General features: G+C 45.0%; 1 protein-coding gene across 1 annotated transcript in view; it reads left to right on the top strand.

Moving 5' to 3' along the window:
- Positions 1-24581, top strand: part of ZSWIM6 (zinc finger SWIM-type containing 6) — a 115166-nt gene that overhangs the window by 55110 nt on the left and 35475 nt on the right. The window contains exons 3-4 of the mRNA XM_073584273.1: positions 10577-10725; positions 13503-13653. Of these exons, the coding sequence (XP_073440374.1) occupies positions 10577-10725; positions 13503-13653 (300 nt within the window). The remainder of the gene's footprint in view (positions 1-10576; positions 10726-13502; positions 13654-24581) is intronic.

Below are 24581 nucleotides of genomic sequence, written 5' to 3'. Positions count from 1 at the left end.
ATATAGGAGGCTATGTAGAGGCTCATACTGTGTATAGGAGGCTATGTAGAGGCTCATACTGTATATAGAAGGCTATGTAGAGGCTCGTACTGTGTATAGGAGGCTATGTAGAGGCTCATACTGTGTATAGGAGGCTATGTAGAGGCTCATACTGTGTATAGGAGGCTATGTAGAGGCTCATACTGTATATAGGAGGCTATGTAGAGGCTCATACTGTATATAGGAGGCTATGTAGAGGCTTATACTGTATATAGAAGGCTATGTAGAGGCTCATACTGTATATAGGAGGCTCTGTAGAGGCTCATACTATATATAAGTCTCTGTAGAGGCTCTTACTGTATATAGGAGGCTATGTAGAGGCTCATACTGTATATAGAAGGCTATGTAGAGGCTCATACTTTATATAGGAAGCTCTGTAGAGGCTCATACTGTATATAGGAGGCTATGTAGAGGCTCTTACTGTATATAGGAGGCTATGTGGAGGCTCATGCTGTATATAGGAGGCTGTGTAGAGGTTCTACTGTATTTAGGGAGGCTATGTAAAGGCTCTTACTGTATACAGGGAGACTGTAGAGGCTCTTACTGTATATAGGGAGGCTATGTAAAGGCTCTGGGTATAGGTGGCTATGTGGAGGCTCATACTGTATATAGAAGGCTATGTAGAGGCTCTTACTGTATATAGGAGGCTATGTAGAGGCTCTGCTGTATATAGAAGGCTATGTAAAGGCTCTTACTGTATACAGGGAGACTATGTAGAGACTCTGGGTATAGGAGGCTATGTAGAGGCTCATACTGTATATAGGAGGCTATGTAGAGGCTCATACTGTATATAGGAGGCTATGTAGAGGCTCATTCTGTATATAGGCGGCTATGTGGAGGCTCTTACTGTATATAGGAGGCTGTGTAGAGGCTCAGCCTCATACAGAATGAGCCTCTACACAGCCTCCTATATACAGTATATATGTATATACTGCTATATACAGCTATGTATACAGAATATGTGGAGGCTCATGCTGTATATAGGAGGCTTTGTGGAGGCTCATTCTGTATATAGGAGGCTATGTAGAGGCTCTCACTGTATATAGGAGGCTATGTGGAGGCTCTCACTATATAGGAGGCTATGTGGAGGCTCTCACTATATAGGAGGCTATGTGGAGTCTCACTGTATATAGGAGGCTATGTGAGGGCTCCCTGTGTATAGGAGGCTATGTAAGAGGGCCTTACTGTATATATAGGGCTTTGTGGAGTCTCATACTGTATATAGGGAGGCTATGTGAGGTTGATGCTTTATATAAGAAACCAGGTCGGGCTCACACTGTATATGGGGTGGCTATGTGGGTCTTGTACTGTGTGAGGCCTCATTCTGTATATAGGAGCTATGTAGGGTTGATGCTGCTTATAAGAAGTGGGGGCTCTCTAGGGTGCTATGTGGGGCTCATACTGTATATAGGGGGGCCTTTGTTGCTCTCATACTGTAGGGGGCTATATTGGGTTGATTCTGCATATAAGAAGCTATGTGGGGCTCAGTGTATATAGGGGATGATGTGGGGCTTGCACTGTGAATGTATGTGTGGGGCTACGTGTGGAATTGTACTGTGTACCTACTGTAGCTGATGTTGGCATACTTAATGTTAAGTGATACAATTAATAATATAAAATGTAATGCTGAGCAGAATTAATCTCAGCCAATTGTCTTGGCCCTCCACATTGTACATTTGCTTAAGGTACTGTCACACTTAGCGATGTACCAGCGATATGACGCGGTCAGGATCGCTGGTGCATCGCTAAGTGGTCGCTAGTGAGCTGCCACACAGGCAGATCTCACCAGCGACATCGCTGGGGTCGGGGGTCGCTACTTACCTGTCAGACGAGGCGATCCTGCGTCCTCCCGCCCGGCTCCACGCGTCGCTCGTCCTCACAGCAGGAAGCGCCGCAGGAAGCTGACGACGAGAAACAGTCCTGAACGTTCTCGCGCGATCAGCGATAACCAGCGGGGGAGCGGGTCGTAGGTAAGTATCAGACACAGAGATATCGCTATAACGTCACTAGTTATAGCGATATTGCTAGCGATATCTCTTAGTGTGACAGGCCCTTTATTCTCGTGTACATTCACGCTCCAAACTCTGGGCACATAAATGCTAGGGCTGCGGCCATTGTTAGTGGAGTCTTCCCAGGGTCACCAATGTAAGTTATAACCAATATATGGAGTTTGTGCTTTCTGTACAGCTGACTGACTGGTTAGGTCTTTAGTTTCCAGAAGTTGTCAGGTTCCTGTGCTATAGTGAATAGGGGGCCATCCTGCTGACAGGATGCGCCCCCTACTGGGCATATTTACATGCACAAAAGAATCGTGATAAAAAAAACTAAATAGGGAGTTCTACTAAAGAAAAAAAGAGGAATAAAGAACCATGTGCTTTCTTTATTTTTTTTAAATTACTACTCCGAAACGATTGCATTTGGAGAATGTAGAAGTTTATATCAGCCAAATTGGGCATAAAGGGGTCATCAAAGATGGTTATAAAGCAGTCTACAGGCGGAGTAGCTGCTGCAGTTTCCATGATGCCCCCTTCTCATGTACAGCACCATGGAATTAAAGGTGCTATAAAAATAAATAATAATGATGCTGGTCCATATCATACTCACTAGGGACCTGTCCCCATTGGCACTGATGTGTGGGGTGTATTTGTGTGAATGTATTTTTTTTATCTTCAGTTTTTTGTCTTGCCGCTGTTAAGGTGAACCCGTCACCACGTCAGATATGGTCAGTTTATGCTCTTCATTCCCCCTGCTGCCGGGTATTGCAGTATTTTTAATGTAATTTAAAAAAAATCCACCATTTTGTTCCAGAAATTAGGGCTTTATTTAGTGCTAATTGTATGTTTTTTTGCTAAGGGGGTGGTGCGCAGAGTAATTGTACAGAGCAGCCCCCAGAAAACGCCTACTTGGTGAGGATTATTACAGTCGTACCAAACACTGTAGATCTTCAACCGTACGGTGCATTTAAAAGAAAAAAAAAATGGAATATTCAGGGGAGCAATGGAAGTAAAATAAGAGCAGCACTGCCCACTGGTGACACGTCCTCTGTAACAGTGTTGTGTTGAAAAGATGGAAAAAAACCCCATTAAAAACACATGCGGGGGAGATGTGACGACCCACTCGTGACTTGTTCACTTTAAAGAGATCCTGTCATTGAGGTTTTATACCTCAAACGAATGGCATGAATGTAAAAGTGCTCAAATTCTGATTAGAGCGTCACCTTTCTTGTAGAGAAATCCATAGCTGAACTTGCAGGCTAAAAATCTGCAAGTGCTATGGGCGGGTGCCGAGCGTGCAGCTCTCCTTCCTGGTCCTGGCCCCCTGCCTGACTGACATGTTGGAGCTGTAATCCAGCACCTAAGAAAATATTGCAAATTTTGTTCATATATTTTCATTGGTTCCCAATTACAGCTACTGACGAATCACTGAAACCTGAGTGAGCTGTCAGTCAGACAGGGGGCAGGAGAGCTGGAAGTCAGACCTCGCCCACTTCAATTTCAGCTTCTTAGCATACAATTTCAGCTATGAATTTCTCCAAGGAAGGCAAGGATTTACTCAGCATGACTATATACATGACATTTTTTTGGGGTATAAAATCCCGATGACTGGTTCTCTTTAAAGGGAATCTGTCTGCAGGTTTTTGCTATGTAATCTGAGGGCAGCAAGTTAGGGGCTGAGACACCCATTTCAGAAATGTGTCGCTTATTGGGCTGTGTTCTGTTGTTTCCATACAATGAAGGTATTTATCACCAGGAAATTATCACTGCCTGGACTACTGTGTGTGTGAGCCCTGGTATGACCACACCCCCTCCTGTGATAAGCAGCTCACTGTCAATGGGCAGTGTACATGGAGAGCCTGGTGTGGGCGGGGGCAGCTTTCTCAGCTCTGCTTCATTCTACATTTAAAACTGATTGTATCACATTGGCTGCACCCAGTAATCTAAGTGACACATCGCTGGAATCAGGGTCTCTTTCTACCTCTTGCTGCTCTCAGAAAAGGGAGCAAAAACCTGCTGACTGATTCGCTTTGTTTGTGAGGAATCTGCATCAAAAGGACCATTCACCACTTTTTTTTTTTTTTTTCTTTTCATCTTGTAAAATGGTATATCAGAAGGACATTCATCATGATCGGTGGGGGATGCCCTCTGGGTTTCTCCTGCACCTGAGAATGAAAAGTGCTTCTGTTCTTCCCTGTTCGGACCCCCACAATGATAAAGTGGTTGCATATCCGAGCGATCTGCCATCACTGTACAAGATGGGGGGGAGGCGCTCCTTTTAAGTGATCCTTGTGCAGGTGCACCCTTTCTCTTTAGATTTACTCTAGAATACTCATTGCGCTTATGTTATGGTGGATTATTTTTCCACACCCAGGCTGTGTACTTTACATTCACCGATGAATGAGGGGGAGCTAATAAGTCTGGAAGAATGTCCTGACAACAAGAGGAGCTGCTTGTTTGGCTGAACAGTTGCTCTTTGTTAGGAACATGGCTTCAGGCTTGTGAGCTCAGCACTCAGGTATGTGATGGGAACGCAGTAGGCACAGGTGTGTGGTAGAAGCGCCACTAAACTGTGTACTAGACCCCAGTAACTCACCGGATTGCGACCGGCCCTGACGTAGTAAGCTCAGAGGCAGATCTCGCACTACAGATCTCCAGCAAGTTAGCTTCTGATTGCAGTGACCGACAGGCCTACTACACGAGCAGCCATTGTATCAGGGAGACTCGGACCCACTGCTGTTTACTGATCTGTCCGGCTGACGGCTCCCTTTCTTCGTAGATCTCTCGACACTACCAATGTCGGCAAAAATGGTGGGGTAGAGCGGCTGCTCAAGTTTTCTTCTGCGAGGTCTGAAACCTGCTTGTTAAATTATGTACTGCTCTGGGTGTTACCTCTGCCGGTGCTCCCCAGAATAGACCATCCATGTGGAGCTTTATAAATGACTACAAAAGTAAGGGTCGGCGCCCCCAGACCGACCGGCTGCACAGTACGACCGGGGGCACGATATGGCCGCCGATCAGTAACCTTTTACCAAATAGCGTTGGACCGAAGGAAAGGACATGCACTGAGTGATCTGTAGTAGATCGCTCCGCCATGATTCTCGGCAGTGCCAGTCCTGTTGACTATTCACTGCCGAGAACGACATCTTTTATGCTGCACGAAAGATCATTTCACCCAAATGAATGAGCGTTTTTCTCATTAATTGTGTGATTAACTCTGCAAAATAATCACAAAGCTAGAGATATTTATAATGTGCGATCATCATGAGCGAATGTTGTTTAAAACCACGCAACTCTGTTCGAAGCGACCCACAGTCTCCAACCTGCTTATGTGGCAGGAGTCCCACAGCGCATACTTTCCACGCTTTCTGCTAACGTCCTATTAAAGCCTCATTCAGACATCTTATTCACTTACACGAAAGACCCAGCGCTTCACTCCTCCTCCCATGGTCCAACACTGAATTTCTGATTCAGCTCCCAGTGTCTGTTATTGTCTGCAGCGATGATGTCCCTTCTGTACGGCAGTAAACGATTGGTGAGATCGTCCGCTCTATAGATAGCGGTGTACCTGCGGTCACGCACCAAATAACCCCCCCCATCTAGCTTCTCTCCATAGAAGTGAATTGACACCTATTTTTGTAAGTAACCCTTTAAGTTATAATCCGTAGCATAGGGGAAAATGTACTGATTGATGGGGGTCAGACCGCGTGGACCTCCAATGATGGGGCTCTGCTGATCCCGGTGTTGCTCGACCCTCCGCCATTCATGATGGGGCTTTGCAGAACCCGGTGTTGCTCGACCCTCCACCATTCATGATGGCGCTCTGCAGACCCCGGTGATGCTCGACCCTCCGCCATTCATGATGGGGCTCTGCAGATCCCGGTGTTGCTCGACCGTCCACCATTCATGATGGGGCTCTGCAGATCCCAGTGTTGCTCGACCCTCCGCCATTCATGATGGGGCTCTGCAGATCCCGGTGTTGCTCGACCCTCCGCCATTCATGATGGGGCTCTGCAGATCCCGGTGTTGCTCGACCCTCTGCCATTCATGATGGGGCTCTGCAGATCCCCGTGTTGCTCGACCCTCTGCCATTCATGATGGGGCTCTGCAGATCCCAGTGTTGCTCGACCCTCTGCCATTGATGATGGGGCTCTGCAGATCCTGGTGTTGCTTGACCCTCTGCCATTCATGATGGGGCTCTGCAGATCCTGGTGTTGCTTGACACTCCTCCATTCATGATGGTGCTCTTCAGACCCTGGTGTTGCTCGACCCTCCTCCAGTTGCTCGACCCTCCTCCATTCATGATGGGGCTCTGCAGATCCCGGTGTTGCTCGACCCTCCTCCATTCATGATGGGGCTCTGCAGATCCCGGCTCCGTTTCCACAGCCCCAGTCTCTGGATTGTGGGGGGTTCAAGCGCTCAGACCCTCAACGATCAGTCAGTTATCCCCTATCCTCATGATAGTAACTAACTTGATAATTTTGTGGATAACCCGTTAATTATGACAGTGTTGATGTAGAGATTAAATGTTTGCAGGACAGAGTATCTTTGGGCCTTCAGGGCTAATATGGGCGGGTTCCTTGGTTCCATAGTGATTATTATTGATGGACCTCTGTAAGAACCCAGCGTTCTTATTTGATTAGTTTTATACCTGGCAGCAGCGGGTTAAGTTGTAGCATAAATGTGTAAGCGCCGAGAGCCTATGTGGGTCAATCAGCGGGCGCGTGTTGTACATTTCTTATAATAATTGAATGGCAAATCTTGTCCGGAAAACAAATGATTTTTCGCCTGCGCCGTGCGGGAAGATCAGATCCCCAGTTATGAAACATTTAGGAATCTGTGCAAGATGATATTAGAAACATACGCTGACAACAGCTGCCTCCTCCAGCAGCGCCGAGCTTTCCTCCTGTGTGTTATCTGCAACCTTTAGAAGAGGAGTCGGGAAGGAGTCCCGTCATCTGAACCCTTTATAGAAGATGAATCGCCGAGAGCATCGGGAACACTGCGTCTCAAGGCCCCGTGTTTGTACAACCCTGCGAGGGGCCGTCTGTAGTGCCGTCATATCATCCCCACCTTCCACATCGCTCAGTCTTGGTAGTAAGGAAAATGTCGTTTACTGCATCAGAAATACAATTGTAAAGCTCATTTGAAAACTGCTTTGATCGTTTTGTGCCCACAGCTCCTATCCAGACCTATGTGTTTCCATAGTAACTGCTTTTTTGTGTTTAGTTTTATTCTTCTGTCTTTTTTCCTTTCTAGCGGTCGTCTAATTTTTTATTAACTGATGTTTAATATTTCTGTGTCTGAACTAGAATTGTATTCTGTTACAGTGGAGCTTCATGTGTCTGCACTGGAGCTGGAAACACAGACCGGTAGCATATTTTGGAGATTTGCCTGGAAAAGCAGCAGAAACTGCATGGGGGACACAGAGCTTAGTAGTGTATATGGAGGACATAGAGCTTAGTAGTAGTGTATATGGGGGACATAGAGCTTAGTAGTAGTGTATATGGGGGACATAGAGCTTATTAGTAGTGTATATGGGGGGGACATAGAGCTTATTAGTAGTGTATATGGGGGGGACATAGAGCTTATTAGTAGTGTATATGGGGGGGACATAGAGCTTATTAGTAGTGTATATGGGGGACACAAAGCTTAGTAGTGTATATGGAGGACATAGAGCTTATTAGTAGTGTATATGGGGGACATAGAGCTTATTAGTAGTGTATATGGAGGACACAGAGCTTAGTAGTGTATATGGGGGACAGAGCTTATTAGTAGTGTATATGGGGGGCATAGAGCTTATTAGTAGTGTATATGGGGGACATAAAGCTTATTAGTAGTGTATATGAGGGACATAGAGCTTATTAGTAGTGTATATGGGGGGCATAGAGCTTATTAGTAGTGTATATGGGGGGCATAGAGCTTATTAGTAGTGTATATGAGGGACATAGCTTATTAGTAGTGTATATGGGGGGCATAGAGCTTATTAGTAGTGTATATGGGGGATATAGAGCTTATTAGTAGTGTATATTGGTGGCATAGAGCTTATTAGTAGTGTATATGAGGGACATAGAGCTTATTAGTAGTGTATATGGGGGATATAGAGCTTATTAGTAGTGTATAAGGGGGACATAGAGCTTATTAGTAGTGTATATGGGGGATATAGAGCTTATTAGTAGTGTATAAGGGGGACATAGAGCTTATTAGTAGTGTATATGGGGGATATAGAGCTTATTAGTAGTGTATACATGGGACAGGAAGCTTAGTAGTGTATATAGAGGACATAGAGCTTAGTAAAAGTATATAATCTCCCTTGTAACATGTCAGAATATGTCACCTTTGTGGTGAAACTTGGGAATGACCAGAGTTGTCAGTGTGCTAAGGGAAATGCATTTAGTGGGAGGACACCTTTTAGTCTTCCTCAGTATAGGGAGTAAATGTATGATCGTTGGGAGTTCGCTCAGTAGCGCCCCCAGCAGTGCCGAGCATGGTGTCTGTGTGAATACCGTGGTGGTGCTCGCGTGTCCTCACCACTCCTATCACTTACGTTATAGCTAATGTGGTGAGGGCACTGTTGCTTTATTCACACTGCTGAAAACTGGGGTCACAAAGTTGCCCATGGCTGTCCCATCTGTCGGCCGTTGAGGGATCATCCATTTATTATGAATTCTTTGTATTTACTTTAGCTCTTAAGGAGTTTTTCTCTACAGCCGTGGCTGTAATGTTGTGGATATACAGATTCAGATCCACAAAGCGTAGTTATCTGGTAATGAGGATGATGCACAGGACGGGACGGTGCGCCGGGTCTTCTCCTGCACTCTGCCTGTCTCTGGTGTTTGAATGAGCAGCCACTGCAATGCCAATCTGCGCATTCTCCACCCCGGTACCATTTTATTGAAGGCAATCAGGGAAATCAATCTGCACACGTACCGCACATAGCAATGGCGGAGCAAAATTTCAAACAGGAGACAGGTCCGCGAAAAAGCAGTGATCGGTCAATCAAACATGGGAGGCAGGCGGGGGAAGGGGATGCGCAGGTACACAGTCCGGCCCCTGTGCTCCAAAATCTCAGTGCCAGAAAACTTCAAATGCTGAGTATAGTAGAACCATAAAGTTATGACACAGTCATTCTGATGGGTCTCTTTATCCCCTTTATGACTTTGATTTTACAGTTTTTGTGTCTTTTTTTCCTTCCCTTCCAAGAGCCATCATTTTTTTTTTTTTTTTTTTAATTTTTCCGTCAATATGGCCGTATGAGGGCTTGTTTTTTTTTGCAAAACGAGTTGTACTTTTGAATTTCACCATTGATTTTACCATATAGTGTGCTGGAAAATGGGGAAATAAATTCAAAGTGTGGTGAAATTGCAAAAAAAAAAAAAAAGCGCAACTTCACTTTTTTTTTTTTTTTTTAATTTTTTTTTGGCATACGCTATATGGTAAAACTGACCTGGCAATATGATTTTGCAGGTCAGTACGAATACGCAGATGCCAAACGTGTAGATTTTTTTTTTCTCTATTCATTTATGTTGTCAAAAAAATTCTGACATTTTGCAAGAAAATTAAAAATTAGTTATGTCACCATTTTCCAAGACTCGTAGCGTTTTTCATTTTTTGGGATCTGGGCTGGTTGAAGGCTTACTTTTTGCGGCTTGAGCTGATGTTTTTATTCACACCGTTTTGTGCCATGTCTGGACCGTCCATGAGTCGCCTGACTTACTGAATAGTCTTAAGCATATATAAGCCAAGGTTCTGGTCAGGAGATCCGCGGGTGGTCTGGACATATTGGACGGTACTGAGATCATGGAAAATCCATAGGAAATGCACGTAGCTTTGACACCCGCTAAACACACATATTACCTTTTGTGTCTGAGATGGGGATCCTTTGATTGTGAGCCCCACTGGGGTCAGGGACTGTAAAGGCCCGCATACACATTAATGTCAGCTGAACCCGTCGACCGTTTCGGCCCATGGTCTTTGTACTGATAATCGGGGGAGATGTCTATCAGGCATGTCTGATTCCGGACTGCCGGCCACTTTCCTCTTCCGGGGATAAGCCACCCCTTGACGTGTTGACCTGCAGCTTTCTCATAGAGAGCACTCTGAACGATGGCTCCTGTGTAATGGGGGAATCGGGCGATGGCTGCCGGCCAATGCATCGTTCGTCTGACAGCCGTTGAATGTGCACAGCCGGCTTCAGCGATGACCACTTATTTGTACAGTACTAGCTTGTGTAATTTTGTATAGGAGCATTTATTTCCTGGATCGATCTCTATATTCAGTCTTGCTCCTATGGTAAAGGCACCTCCTAGTCGCTGGTAATTGGAACCAATGGTAGGTGCAGTCGTGTCTTGTAATCCCCTCAGGGGCCCGGACTCCTTCAGTAGAAATGACGGGTATGATCAGAATGTAGAAAGTGGTTGCTGTTAACCCGGATCCATGGCGGCTTTTTAATCTGCATGATCTCCTTGCACAGAGCGGACCACCGCCCGCCCCTCTGCCCATGTCCTGTGCATTAATATACAGCTGTCTTTCCATGTGAACAGGTGCTCCAGACCCGACAGCCGGCGCCAGCATAGATGATGAGAATTGCTGGCATCTGGATGAAGAGCAGGTCCAGGAACAGGTCAAGCTATTCCTCTCCCAGGGTGGTTACCATGGATCCGGAAAGCAGCTCAACTTGCTTTTTGCCAAGGTATGACTTTATTATATGGCAAGGACACTGAAAGCATAGGGGTATACAAAGGACGTACGGCTAGCGGGGGCCGTGCCCATCCTTACCCAGCTCCCCTCATTCATCTGATATTGCTGTGATGTATTCTGCCCCTGGATGGACGCAGCTCATGTGAACATTTTATATCGAATATTCATCGGGATATTTGGATGTCTGCAGACGATCAGAGATTATAAATTATCCGTCTTGTAACAATTGACACTGACAATCCCCAAAAACAAACCCCGAAGATTTAGTGCTGGCAGGTACAGTCATATGTAAAAGTTTGGGCACCCCTATTAATGTTAACCTTTTTTCTTTATAACAATTTTGTTTTTTGCAACAGCTATTTCAGTTTTATATATCTAATAACTGATGGACTCAGTTATATTTCTGGATTCAAATGAGGTTTATTGCACTAACAGAAAATGTGCAATCTGCATTTAAACAAAATTTGACCGGTGCAAAAGTATGGGCACCCTTATCATTTTCTTGATTTGAACACTCCTAACTACTTTTTACTGACTTCCTGAAGCACTAAATTGGTTTTGTAACCTCATTGAGCTTTGAACTTCATAGCCAGGTGTATCAAATCATGAGAAAAGGTATTTAAAGTGGCCACTTGCAAGTAGTTCTCCTATTTGATTCTCCTATGAAGAGTGGCATCATGGGCTCCTCAAAACAACTCTCAAATGATCTGAAAACAAAGATTATTCAACATAGCTTTTCAGGGGAAGGATACAAAAAGTTGTCTCAGAGATTTAACCTGTCAGTTTCCACTGTAAGGAACATAGTAAGGAAATGGAAGAACACAGGTACAGTTCTTGTTAAGCCCAGAAGTGGCAGGCCAAGAAAAATATCAGAAAGGCAGAGAAGAAGAATGGTGAGAACAGTCGAGGACAATCCACAGACCACCTCCAAAGACCTGCAGCATCATCTTGCTGCAGATGGTGTCACTGTGCATCGGTCAACAATACAGCGCATGCATAACGCCTTTTTGTATGACCAAACAACTCAATCTTTGTTTCATCAGTCCACAGGACCTTCTTCCAAAATGTAACTGGCTTGTCCAAATGTGCTTTTGCATACCTCAGGCGACTCTGTTTGTGGCGTGCTTGCAGAAACGGCTTCTTTCGCATCACTCTCCGATACAGCTTCTCCTTGTGCAAAGTGCGCTGTATTGTTGACCGATGCATAGTGACACCATCTGCAGCAAGATGATGCTGCAGCTCTTTGGAGGTGGTCTGTGGATTGTCCTCGACTGTTCTCACCATTCTTCTTCTCTGCCTTTCTGATATTTTTCTTGGCCTGCCACTTCTGGGCTTAACAAGAACTGTACCTGTGTTCTTCCATTTCCTTACTATGTTCCTTACAGTGGAAACTGACAGGTTAAATCTCTGAGACAACTTTTTCTATCCTTCCCCTGAAAAGCTATGTTGAATAATCTTTGTTTTCAGATCATTTGAGAGTTGTTTTGAGGAGCCCATGATGCCACTCTTCATAGGAGAATCAAATAGGAGAACTACTTGCAAGTGGCCACTTTAAATACCTTTTCTCATGATTTGATACACCTGGCTATGAAGATCAAAGCTCAATGAGGTTACAAAACCAATTTAGTGCTTCAGGAAGTCAGTAAAAAGTAGTTAGGAGTGTTCAAATCAAGAAAATGATAAGGGTGCCCATACTTTTGCACCAGTGAAATTTTGTTTAAATGCAGATTGCACATTTTCTGTTAGTACAATAAACATCATTTGAATCCAGAAATATAACTGAGTCCATCAGTTATTAGATATATGAAACTGAAATACCTGTTGCAAAAACCAAAATTGTTATAAAGAAAAAAGGTTAACATTAATAGGGGTGCCCAAACTTTTACATATGACTGTATCAGACCTGTTTGTATATAGCACAGGACACTTGGCCTATGTGGACACAGATTTTGTTACTGATCTGGTGGCACCATTACTGAACATTGCATGGAAAATCCGCAGATGAATGAGGAGGCTGCAGACATTGGAAGTCTACGCCATGCTCTTATTTTTGTGCTGGTTTCTTTTTATTCCGCATCGTGTGAATGGGATTTTGTCAGCCCCAATTACTTGTGCTGTAAACTGCTGAGGATGTTTGGAGCACATACGTGAACTTCTAATCCTATTCCATTTCCAGGCAGGCGCTCTGCTGGGTATACATGTGGATATCCATACGATACAATACTTGCCCATAAGGGCCATTTGGGAGCTTTTTTCTTTTCCCCCAGCTATTACATTGGTGCATTGCTTGGAATATATACTTGAAGGAAAACCCATTTCTCAGGCCTGACCATTCCCATCTGACGTCCATATCTGAGTCACTGCAGAGCGCTGAAGTGCCTTGCAAGGTCGCCCCCTGAAGGCCAAATGTATGTCTGCAGCTCTGTGCTTGTGCAGGTTGGGCTAATAAACATTCATCTGCTTGCCTGCTCCTCTGTCCTACACATGCAGTGTTCTTATATAATTTGTATTCATTGTTGATTCGTGTATTTTGGTCATTCTTGCTGTTCACATGGCATACACTAATATATATATATATATATATATATATAGATATATACTTTGTTGCCCTATTTTGTTATATATTGAACTGATATTTTGTGTTTTATACTGTAAAGTTAATGTCATTTTTTTATGATTCCACTCATTGATAATGTGTGCAAACTAAAGCGCTGCGGAATATGTTGGCACTATATAATAATGAAGATTATTAATTATTATTTTTGGCAGGTACGGGAGATGTTAAAAATGAGGGACTCCAATGGAGCTCGTATGTTGACCTTAATAACAGAGCAGTTCATGGCTGATCCCCGTCTTTCGCTCTGGAGACAACAAGGCACTGCGATGACTGACAAGTACAGGCAGCTCTGGGATGAGCTAGGTATGTCTTACCTTTTATTTTAACATCAGATGGGTATTGGATAGACTGGCCTCTGCGTTCTGTGCGGCGTGGAGCGCTGGCCTCTGCGTTCTGTGCGGCGTGGAGCGCTGGCCTCTGCGTTCTGTGCGGCGTGGAGCGCTGGCCTCTGCGTTCTGTGCGGCGTGGAGCGCTGGCCTCTGGGTTCTGTGCGGCGTGGAGCGCTGGCCTCTGGATTCTGTGCTGCGTGGAGCGCTGGCCTCTGGATTCTGTGCTGCGTGGAGCGCTGGCCTCTGGATTCTGTGCTGCGTGGAGCGCTGGCCTCTGGATTCTGTGCTGCGTGGAGCGCTGGCCTCTGGATTCTGTGCGGCGTGGAGCGCTGGCCTCTGGATTCTGTGCGGCGTGGAGCGCTGGCCTCTGGATTCTGTGCGGCGTGGAGCGCTGGCCTCTGGATTCTGTGCGGCGTGGAGCGCTGGCCTCTGGATTCTGTGCGGCCTGGAGCGCTGGCCTCTGGATTCTGTGCGGCCTGGAGCGCTGGCCTCTGGATTCTGTGCGGCCTGGAGCGCTGGCCTCTGGATTCCTTGTGGCGGGGGAGCACTGGCCTCTGGATTCCGTGTGGCGGGGGGGGGACACTGGCCTCTGGATTCCGTGTGGCGGGGGGGGGACACTGGCCTCTGGATTCCTTGTGGCGGGGGAGCACTGGCCTCTGGATTCTGTGCATCAGGGGGCACAGGTCTCTGGATTCTGTGTCGCTAGGGGCGCTGGCCTCTGGATTCTGTGCGGCCTGGAGCTCTGGCCTCTGGATTCCTTGTGGCGGGGGAGCACTGGCCTCTGGATTCCGTGTGTGTGGGGGGGGGGACGCTGGCCTCTGGATTCCTTGTGGCGGGGGAGCGCTGGCCTCTGGATTCTGTGCATCGGGGCACAGGCCTCTGGATTCTGTGTGGCTAGGGGCGCTGGCCTCTGGATTGCGCGGGGGGGGGGGGGACGCTGGCCTCTGGATTCCGTGTGGTGGGGGGGGGACGCTAGCTTCTGGATTCCATGTGGCTATAGGCGCTGGCCTCTGGATTCTGTGCATCAGGGGTCAATGGCCTCTGGATTCTGTGTGCCCGGGGGCGCTGGCCTCTGGATTCCGTGTGGTGGGGGGGGGGGGGGGACGCTAGCTTCTGGATTCCATGTGGCTATAGGCGCTGGCCTCTGGATTCTGTGCATCAGGGGTCACTGGCCTCTGGATTCTGTGTGCCCGGGGGCGCTGGCCTCTGGATTCCGTGTGGTGGTGGTGGGGGACGCTAGCTTCTGGATTCCATGTGGCTATAGGCGCTGGCCTCTGGATTCTGTGCATCAGGGGTCACTGGCCTCTGGATTCTGTGTGCCCGGGGGCGCTGGCCTCTGGATTCTGTGCGTCAGGGAACACTGGCCTCTGGATATGACACCAATGTGGGTTTTGTGGTCTGAACCAAACCAACCATTTTCCCACCTGACTTGTTGTGATGATGTGGTGCTTCATGTTGACATTGTGTAAGATTTTTTTTCTATTTGTATTTTATATCAAAAAGATTTGAATGCATATTTCAGCCCTAATGACTCCTGCCTCCATGATTTTGTGAGGAGCCTCTACCATCGGTGTGGATGGTATAAAGTAAAGCTCTTGTGCACCTCATTAATTGTGAAGCTTTTCTCCTGGTCGTCTCTTCCCTTTTATTTATGTGGTATGAACCGTGGCTCTGCCATTGTAAGCTACTTGGCCGCAGCTCGCCTTCTCTCTGTTTGTGTATTTGGCTTGATGTTTAATTCCTGTTTTGTCGCCTTAATCCCTTGTATGTGTTTACTATTCTAATGAACACGTTTGCAGCCAAATTGGCAGTGGTCGGAGTTATTTGGCATACAGTGCAGGAACTGTGTGTTCACTTTTTTTTTCTCCTCCCCTCCCTGTGGTTGGGACAAATGAACCATGGGAATGGCCCGTGGTCCTGGCTCTAAGAGGATCCATGAGCGTCTTTCTGTCACTGTTACCACAGGCGGAGAGGGAACTGGCTGTACTTTGTAGAGGAAGGACTCTGCTGGACTTTTTTTTGCTTGTGTTAATAAGTGACAAACCCTTTCCATCTAAGCTCTGTACAGACTAACATGTGGACATGGCCATATTTGATTTATTTTTTTAATTGCACAAAACTTTACTTTATTATTACAGATCTGAAGCTGTGAAATAAAATTAGTGCACCCTTGTTCTAATGCCTGGCATTGCTATTGCTCGAGTCTGTCGGCCGCTGTGACATCGCTTAGATCTATTATTACACATTTGATGGCCTTCATCCCTACGATGCTTTGGCTGATATTTTCAGCCGATGTCTATCTCAGCCGACTACCATACACAAATTTTTGCGAGCGCTCCTGTGGTCCCTACGAGGAAGCCCTATGTCTGAGAGAATCTGATCGAATCTCCCGACCATCGGTTGGCCTGCACCAACATACAGATTAGGCTGTCTGCATCGGAGGGTTCGACCAACATTGGTCTCAGTATGGGGGGTCTTAAGGTACTGTCACACTTAGCGATGTACCAGCGATCCCAACCAGCGATATGACGCAGTCAGGATCGCTGGTGCATCGCTAAGTGGTCTCTAGTCAGCTGCCACTCAGGCAGATCTCACCAGTGACGAGAAACTGCTCAGGACGTTCTCGCGCGATCAGCGGTAACCAGCGGGGGAGCAGTCGGAGGTAAGTATCAAACACAGTGATATCGCTAGCAATATCGCTATAACGACACAAAAACCAGTGACGTTATAGCGATATTGCTAGCGATATCGCTTAGTGTGACAGGTCCTTTACTCATGAGATGGAGATATTATTTTTTTTTTAAGTTGTTGGTTTAAATGGCCAACCTGTGACTTGGGCCATGTTCACATGTTGAGTATTTGGTGAGTTTTTTACCTCAGTTTTTGTAAGCCAAAACCAGGAGTGGGTGATAAATACAGAAGTGGTGACGTGTTTCTATTATACTTTTCCCCCTGACTGTTCCACTCCAGTATTTGGTCAGTATTTTACATCCATATTTGTAAGCCAAAATCAGATCGTGGCCTTATATCACTATCACAAATTCCTCTGTAAATATGAGACTGCCCCTCTGATATCTGCTGTACAACTTGGGGCTCATCTGCATGCGGCGGTCCCATGGCTGTTCAGGGCGGTTCACTACTTTGACTGCATTTGTCCACATGTCTGTATGGCTTTATCTGTCATTTTAATGCTTAACGGATACCTTTCTCTTACCCTAAAATAACTTGTGCTATTTCTGTGGTAATGTGAGAGGCCTAAACTGTAATTTTGACAGTAATATCTTGGTTAACATGGCCAAAGCTAGAGAAACAACAAAGTGTCTACGCAAGTTGCTGCGATCTTGGATGCTGGAATTTTTCCATTTTTCTTTTTTTAACTCTGCAAAATGTATAAAATGTTCTTGTATTATTGAGTCCAATCTGTGACAGGCTCCTTGGCTTGTCACTATTGTGTGCCGCCCAGGCCGTAGCCAGATGTGTCGGCTTCCTCCGTATTGTGTACATTGTCGCCTCATGGGATGGAGCATGGCATACATACAATGGTAAATAATTTTTTTTTTTCTCTTATGTCGTAGTCCTGTGGGGGATGTTCTGTGTAGACATAATAATAATAATAATAATATGCTCTAAAATGGGGTAGAAGGCACAAGAACATCTGAGACCACTGCTGTGTAATTCCTCAATGCCCATCCACCTCCCGGGACAGTTCTCCCATCTTGGGCGTCATGAAGTAACCTGACAATTATGACAGACGCCCTTGGCTTCTAGATGCACCAGAGAACGACCTTACTGATGTACCTGATGGGAAGGTGAACTAAAGTAGGGTTTTTTTTGTGAGTAAATGCCTCTAGCACTCCATCCTTATATTGATCTTTTTGTGACACAAGCTTCACAGATGTAATGGAAGAGGTTACTAGTTCATAGATACTTTCTCGTTGCCCCTGGTCCAGCGTCCAGTCCCATCTTACATTGCAGCCAGTCTTCACTTCTGCGCCCAGCATTCTGGATGCCTTTGACGTCAACTAAGCCACACAACGTCAAGACTGCACGGGTCCGGCAAGTATGTCGAAGTGCGCAGGTCTAGCGAGTATGTCGAAGGGCTCGGGACGGCGAGTATGTCGAAGGGCTCGGGACGGCGAGTATGTCGAAGGGCTCGGGACGGCAAGTATGTCGAAGGGCTTGGAACCAGCAAGTATGTCGAAGGGCTCGGGGCCGGCAAGTATGTTGAAGGGCATAGGGCCGGCAAGTATATCGAGCTGCACAGGACCTAGTAAAAGCCAAAGGCGGCAAGTACGTCAAAGGGCATAGAAGGGAACAGTATTTGCCAAGGAGGACCGTAGTAGACGCTGGACCATGGCGGTGCACAGTGAATTGCTAATCTCTAGATAATACTAGTTGTAGTAAAACAATGTATAAGTAACATCATATATCCAGACATCAGAATAGAGGCATATTAGCTCCAGGTTTTCGTATTTTTTTCCCTTTTTTTGGCTATCAGAACATGTTAGGAGTTGTAGTCTTTACAGGAGATTTTGGTTGTTGAACCCTTATTTTTTTTTTTTTTTTTTTCCTTGCTGGTGGTTCTGCACCGGATTTGTGCCAGTGTTAAATAGCGATCCTGGTGGAAGAAAACTAATGTTTTGGATAATTTGGAACACGCATTACTGCAAAATGTCCAATTTTTTTTTGTTTGTTACTGGTAATCCTTGCTGTCTGCTGTCAGATCCTTCTGGTCTTATAGCTACAGATATGAGAAACTTGCATTCAGACCCCAGATGGAATATATCGGTAATTGGCAAAAGTTATAACATCATAACCTCATATGGGGCTACCAAATAGCAGAGACCCCAGTCCTAAAACTGCTCACCCTCGTGTCATCTGACAGGTGCAATGATCGCTGCTGACCTGGGAATCTGCCTCCAGGACTAAGGCTGGAGATCTACCCAGAGCACTGGTAATGGCGCTCCTCTCCCACAGCCGAATCTCTTGTTCTTGTATTATAAAAACCGAACATCACTTTCCAAGCGACAGTCATCTTGCTCCATTATTATCCTGGCCATATGTCCACAACAGCTATCCCGCCAGAAAGTTTTCAGTAAAATGTCCAGAATGTGAAAGTTTCCCTCCTGCTCATTGCGCCTCCGAGAGTGCGGGTGCCAATCACGCAGAATGCCACGGCACATCGCTGTACAGGCGGCAGCTTGTGGCAGAGATGTCCAGAACGAGACAGGCCTGTGGAGGTAATCCAGCACATTTGTGACAGGAAACTGCAGCAGGGAGGATATTCGTCTTCTCGATCTGTGCGCTGCCTTCTGTCAAGACTGCAGAAAGGAAGAACAATCAGCAAATGTAGGCTTTTTTTTTTTCTTCTCTAAATAGGCAAGGAAATTGCAGTTTCATTCCGGCGGAGAAACAATTGCTGTCAGACTATTCATAGATGTTGTTGTCTGTTGTATTTTACATACTTTCCATAAATCTTTATTGGAAATTATAGGCTTTTTACAAAGCATGTTGTCATACATTGTGCATAATGTGTATAAATGTGTGATATTCATGGAGGGTGAACAGTGTGGAATATAAAATCGATATGCAAGGACCCATTAATCGTGTGAATTTTCTTTTTTATTTTTTTTATTAAAATGTTAATTGTATTATTTATGTTTTTAATATTGATTAGTGGGAGTTTTGCAGTGCTCAGATAAATACCCCATATGGTTGTCAGACCTGGGTAAAACCATCCCGTCGTCCTCTCCCATGCACATGTATGCAGTGAGTTGCCTCTATATGGCTGTCCCGTATCTCCCATACTGACAGGTGGCGCTGTGTCTGACTCCCTTTCCTGTCCTTACCCACAAATCTATCATTCTAACAGGGTGTTCACGATTACTAAACAAAGCCTGTTTTTCCTCCAATAACTGCACCACATTAGCTCCTCCGTGGAGCTTTGCTGCAATACCCCACACAACCTGTAGACAGGCGTGGCGCTGTTTTTTAAAGCATTTTTTACTAAATTCGTACAACCTATCTGATGAGTTGATAATTGTTTGCCCTGGCCAAGATATGGGAAGAACATCGGCTGCTGCCCCTACAGCGATTGTCAATCAGTGGTCAACTGTGGATAATCTGCAATTACCAATAAGGTGGCCATTGTTGGCTAAAGGGCCCCACATGCAGAAGATGAACCTCAAAGCCATCTTCTGTGTAAGCGAGTGTCCTGACACCCCTAACAGCAGATGTCAGGGGCATATAGGGTCAGACATAGTGGATTTCATGTGTTTAACAGCGGCGGGCTACCCTCTCCCCATTGTGGGCATCTGTCAGAGTAGTCCGGCGGACCACAATCTAAGGTTTCATAAGAAACCACTGAATAAAATGACAGATATAATGGATAGTTAATTCTTCGCATCTACGGTATATAGATATATTATCACTAAGAGGAAACCATAAGGTGTTGGGGCCAACACCAGCTGCACCGACTGGTGACCTCCCCGCAGTATAATACAAGCCTTTCTTTTTATTTATTTTTTTTTATCCTTTTAATCTTGATTATTAAAAAAAGAAGTGACTTGTGCCCTTGTGTGGGTCTGTGCTCACAACTGAGCGCCACCAGATGCTAGACGTTGAGAAGAGGGCCGACTCTTGTCAGCAATTGGGATCTGCAAGTTAATTGGTGTTTTCTGCTCGCTCCTGGCTGCAAAATGAAATTGGAATCCCTTTAGCAAGATGGAGAACATAGGACCTGAATACAAATGTCACAAGTCACCGGTGGGGATCACTGCGAGACAATGGCATGCTCACTCAAACACTGGGCCATTACCGATCATTTAAGTATGAGGATTATATTGAAACTAAAAGCCCCATTCGCCTCTGCGCTGCAATTTAGATGTCTCCTTTAGACAAAGATAAGTGACAAATTAAATGAAAAAATACCCACAATTTTTTTTCTAACCTGTAATGCAAAACAATCTCTATCCTTCTCATGTGCCACCACTGAGTCATTATACTTGTCAACTGGAAAGCAATCTGTAATTGGGGCGGCTATCGGAGGACGCCGATTCATTTGACGGTTTAATAAAGCGGAGACTGAAACAATAAAGCCACAAAGTTTAATTGAAAGTTAATTTGGGGAACAGAATTTTCAGGCCTGACGTCATTAAAGGAGTTTCCCAACATGGAGATATGGCCAATCTACATCTACCCTGAATGATCTTTGGAGGTCCTGATTTGTGCAGGTCCTGATTTGTGCAGGTCCTGATTTGTGGAGTCTTGATCTCTGGGTGCCTGGCCCTGTGGCCCTTCTTTATCGATGTCAATGGCTGATGTGCTTGCTTTGCTTCTATTGGACCTTCACCCACCCCTCCAATCACTGGTCAATAACAGAAGGATAGCTGCTGTATCGGATGGTAAGAAACATGCGGACCTGGGACTCAAGCAGTTGGAAATCTTCTCTTTTGCTTTAGGCTTTGCAAAAAAATTGTTTCTTTTTTCAATGTGATTTTTGATTTAACCAGTTGAAAAAAAAAAAGATTGTTCTCAGTGGGAGAAACAAAATAGTCTTGTAGTTATGATACCTTTTTAACCCCTTAAGGACCAGTGATACACATTAAATCAGCTGCCATTAAAGAGCCTTATTCCTTCATTGATGTGTTAAAACTGCGATCGGGAATGCAGTTATAGTTTCCCCTTCCCCCCAGCTTTGGAAAATCTCCGGGGTTTCAGCTACCTGGGGTAGTTGAGACCCTGGAGAACTCAATCAGGGACCGTTTTTATGGTCTCCGATCACGCAAAAAGTGTGCCAGCTATTAAAAAACATTTGTCTCTCTTCTGACAATGATATACATGTCAGAAGAGAGATAAATGAGGTCCCCAAGTCCCCCCAGCCCTCTTCCTCCTCTTCCTGAAAAAGAAAAAAATGGCGGACGGCAACAGAAGAGATTTTCCCTATTAGTTAATTTTGATTACGGTAATAGACCCTATCACAGTGATAAAAAGCCAATAATTAGTATCTCATTCTCCCTGTGTCATCCCTTTAGTCAATTACACTTTTTTATTTTTGTTTCTTTCATTCTTTGCTGTTGGGGTTGGGCTAGGGGCTTTTTTCAAAAGTTATAAAGATAAAAGACGGTATGACGACTAGTGTTGAGCTCAAGTGGTCTCTACTCGAGTTTGCATAGGGGTTGCTCTAGCACCTGCGATACTTGATGCATACCGGAGCACCCTGAAGCAAACTCGAGTAGCCAGTAGCGCTCAACACTAATGACGACATATTCAATATGACGACCTAATGTTATCAAATTCTGTGTAGTAACTTTGGGTTAAAATCCCCACTATATCCTTGGATAATATCCTTGATGAGTGTAGTTTCCAAAACAAGGTCACTTGTGGGGGGTTTCCACTGTTTGGGCACATCAGGGGCTCTCCAAACACGACATTTCGTTCGCTACCATTCCCAGCCATTTATGCATTCAAAAAGTCAAACGGCGCTTCTACCCTTCCGATCTTTGCCATGCACCCACAGTAGTTTTCCCCCACATATTGGGTAACTGCGTACTCGAGAAATTGCACAACACATTTTCAGGTCCATTTTCTCCTGTTACCCATCTGAATGCAAAAAAATTTGGGGCTAAATTTTTTGTGAGGGGGAAAAAAAGTAAAATATTCATTTTTTTTTTTTTTTTTTTTTTTTTCCCCCCTTCCACATTACATTTCTTCCTGTGAAGCACCTGAAGGGTTAATAAACTTCTTGACTGTGGTTTTGAGGGGTGCAGTTTTTAGAATAGTGCCACTTTTGGCTATTTTCTGTCATGTAGACCCCCTCAAAGTCACTTCAAATGTGATGTGGTCCTTATTTTGTTATACCACACAACATAGTTGTATACAACAAACTATATAGCTGTGGTGTAACAAGCTGATTTATGGGAATTAAAATTTTAAAGTTTGAAAATTGCAAACTTAAAGTGTCAAATTTTTGATATTTTTCATAGATATGCACAAATCATATCGATCAAAATTTTAAATTTACCACTAACATGAATTACTAGATGTCATGAAAAACCAAGCACTGGGATCTGGTGAAATATTACCACATAAATTGGCACTGTTCAGAATTGTAACATTTGGCCTGGTCATTAAAGTCAACATTGGCTCTGTCACGAAGGGGTTAATGGCTAACAAAAGGAAAATGAGTGATGTTACAAAGCAAGCTTTCCAGACTTCTCAGTCACCTGCAATGGTATATCAAAGTATCTGAAGAAACAAATGACTACACAAAAAGAGCAGAGATGTGAGGAATAAATAGACATTTACAAAAAAAAACAAACCTGAGCTCAGAGAGTGAATTCTATCATTAGCATAGATAAGTGGTGTGGAAGTTTTATTGTCCCAATATCCATGTGAGATCAGAGGCCTGGTGCCCTCACTGTCTCAGGAGCAGTATCAAAGACTGTCATAAGGCCGGGGTCACACTGTGTTATAGGCAGTCCGTTAACCCCGCCATTGTGCCCCATTGTCGGGCGCCTCGCGACTCGTGCCGTAAAGTGGCATGCGTTCGCGATGTGCCGTCATTCGCTGACGGAGCCTCGGACGCGCCTGCAGGGTCTGAGGCTCCGTCACGGCTAGCGCAGATGATTCATCTGCGCTAGCGGATATAGCATAACGCGATATGCTATACCGTTAGCAGCCAGTCAACGCTATGCATAGAACTGGCTGCTAAAACGTGATGTGAACCCAGCCTAAGTCAGGTCAGTGTTTTTGTGATTTTTGAAGTTTCCTTTTAATTTAACAACTTTCATATTGTGTTATGTCCTGGACCACAGAAATGTTTGGCCACAGGTTGATGAGTTTTTTGTCTGTAATAGTGCGGTGATGAGATATCATCCTTGTCCTCAGTTTCTGTCCTGTTTCTCCAACATAGAGACCCCCCAGTTGATCAAATGGTTCACAAAATTAAGTATACCATGTTGGAAGAGGAACATGTGAATGTCTCAGGAATCTTATAGTCCTGTTGTGCATTGTGGATCTGTATCTGGTCTGTTGCCTTCACATGAGTGCAGGTCTTGCAGCACCTCGGTTCCTCTTGGTGTATCAGAGGGTATTGAGCTTCTGGTCACGATATTTCTTTAATTTGGAGGTTGGCTGTAGCATGGCAGGGTCTTTCAATATTATTTTTAGCCGGTCGTCTTAAACCAAGGCTACTGCCCCACCTCCATTGGTGATCAGATCAATGGAGCCACAAGAATCCCTAAGGCTATTTGCACACGCTGCGGATTTGTATCTGCGGATCCACAGGTAAAACTGCAGCTAAAATGACGTGTGGTTTTACCTGTGGATTGGCCAGCGGTTTTCCCCTGCGATTTGACACCTGAACAATGGAATAGGTGGCAAACCGCAGTGGAATCCGCAGAAAGAATTGACATGTCATTTCTTTCTGCGGATTCAAAACCGCAGCTTTTCCGCAGTTGAAAATCCGCAGCATGTGCACAGTCACATAGATTTACATGCTACTGTACACTGTGCAGAACTGCTGCAGATCCGCAGCAAAAACCGCAGCGTGTGCACATAGCCTAAAAGTCAACTACTTCAGCATGGAGGAAAAGAGGGAAAAAAAGTCATGTACCTGTGGTGGTGACCTACAGCCCACAGCTTGCAGAGCTTTCTTTTCCCTCTTACCTTTTCCCTTTCCCCTTACAAGAGGATAAATGATGGGTATAAATTGTATTTACAAAATCTCTTTAACTCTACAAATATTAAATGCATTTCTGGAAACATTTAGCATGTAAAGAAAAACAATAACAAAACCATAATATTTTGCAAGTGATATAAGGCTGCATGTAAAGATTAACAATGGGAGAGTCCAGTCTTCCTTAGGTTCCAATGATAAGGCGATGGTTCACACTATGCAGT

This window comes from Dendrobates tinctorius, unplaced genomic scaffold, assembly GCF_039654945.1.
Source record: "Dendrobates tinctorius isolate UK_male_01 unplaced genomic scaffold, ASM3965494v1 ptg000083l, whole genome shotgun sequence".
Taxonomy (NCBI): domain Eukaryota; kingdom Metazoa; phylum Chordata; class Amphibia; order Anura; family Dendrobatidae; genus Dendrobates; species Dendrobates tinctorius.
This window is presented reverse-complemented; position numbering and strand designations above follow the sequence as displayed.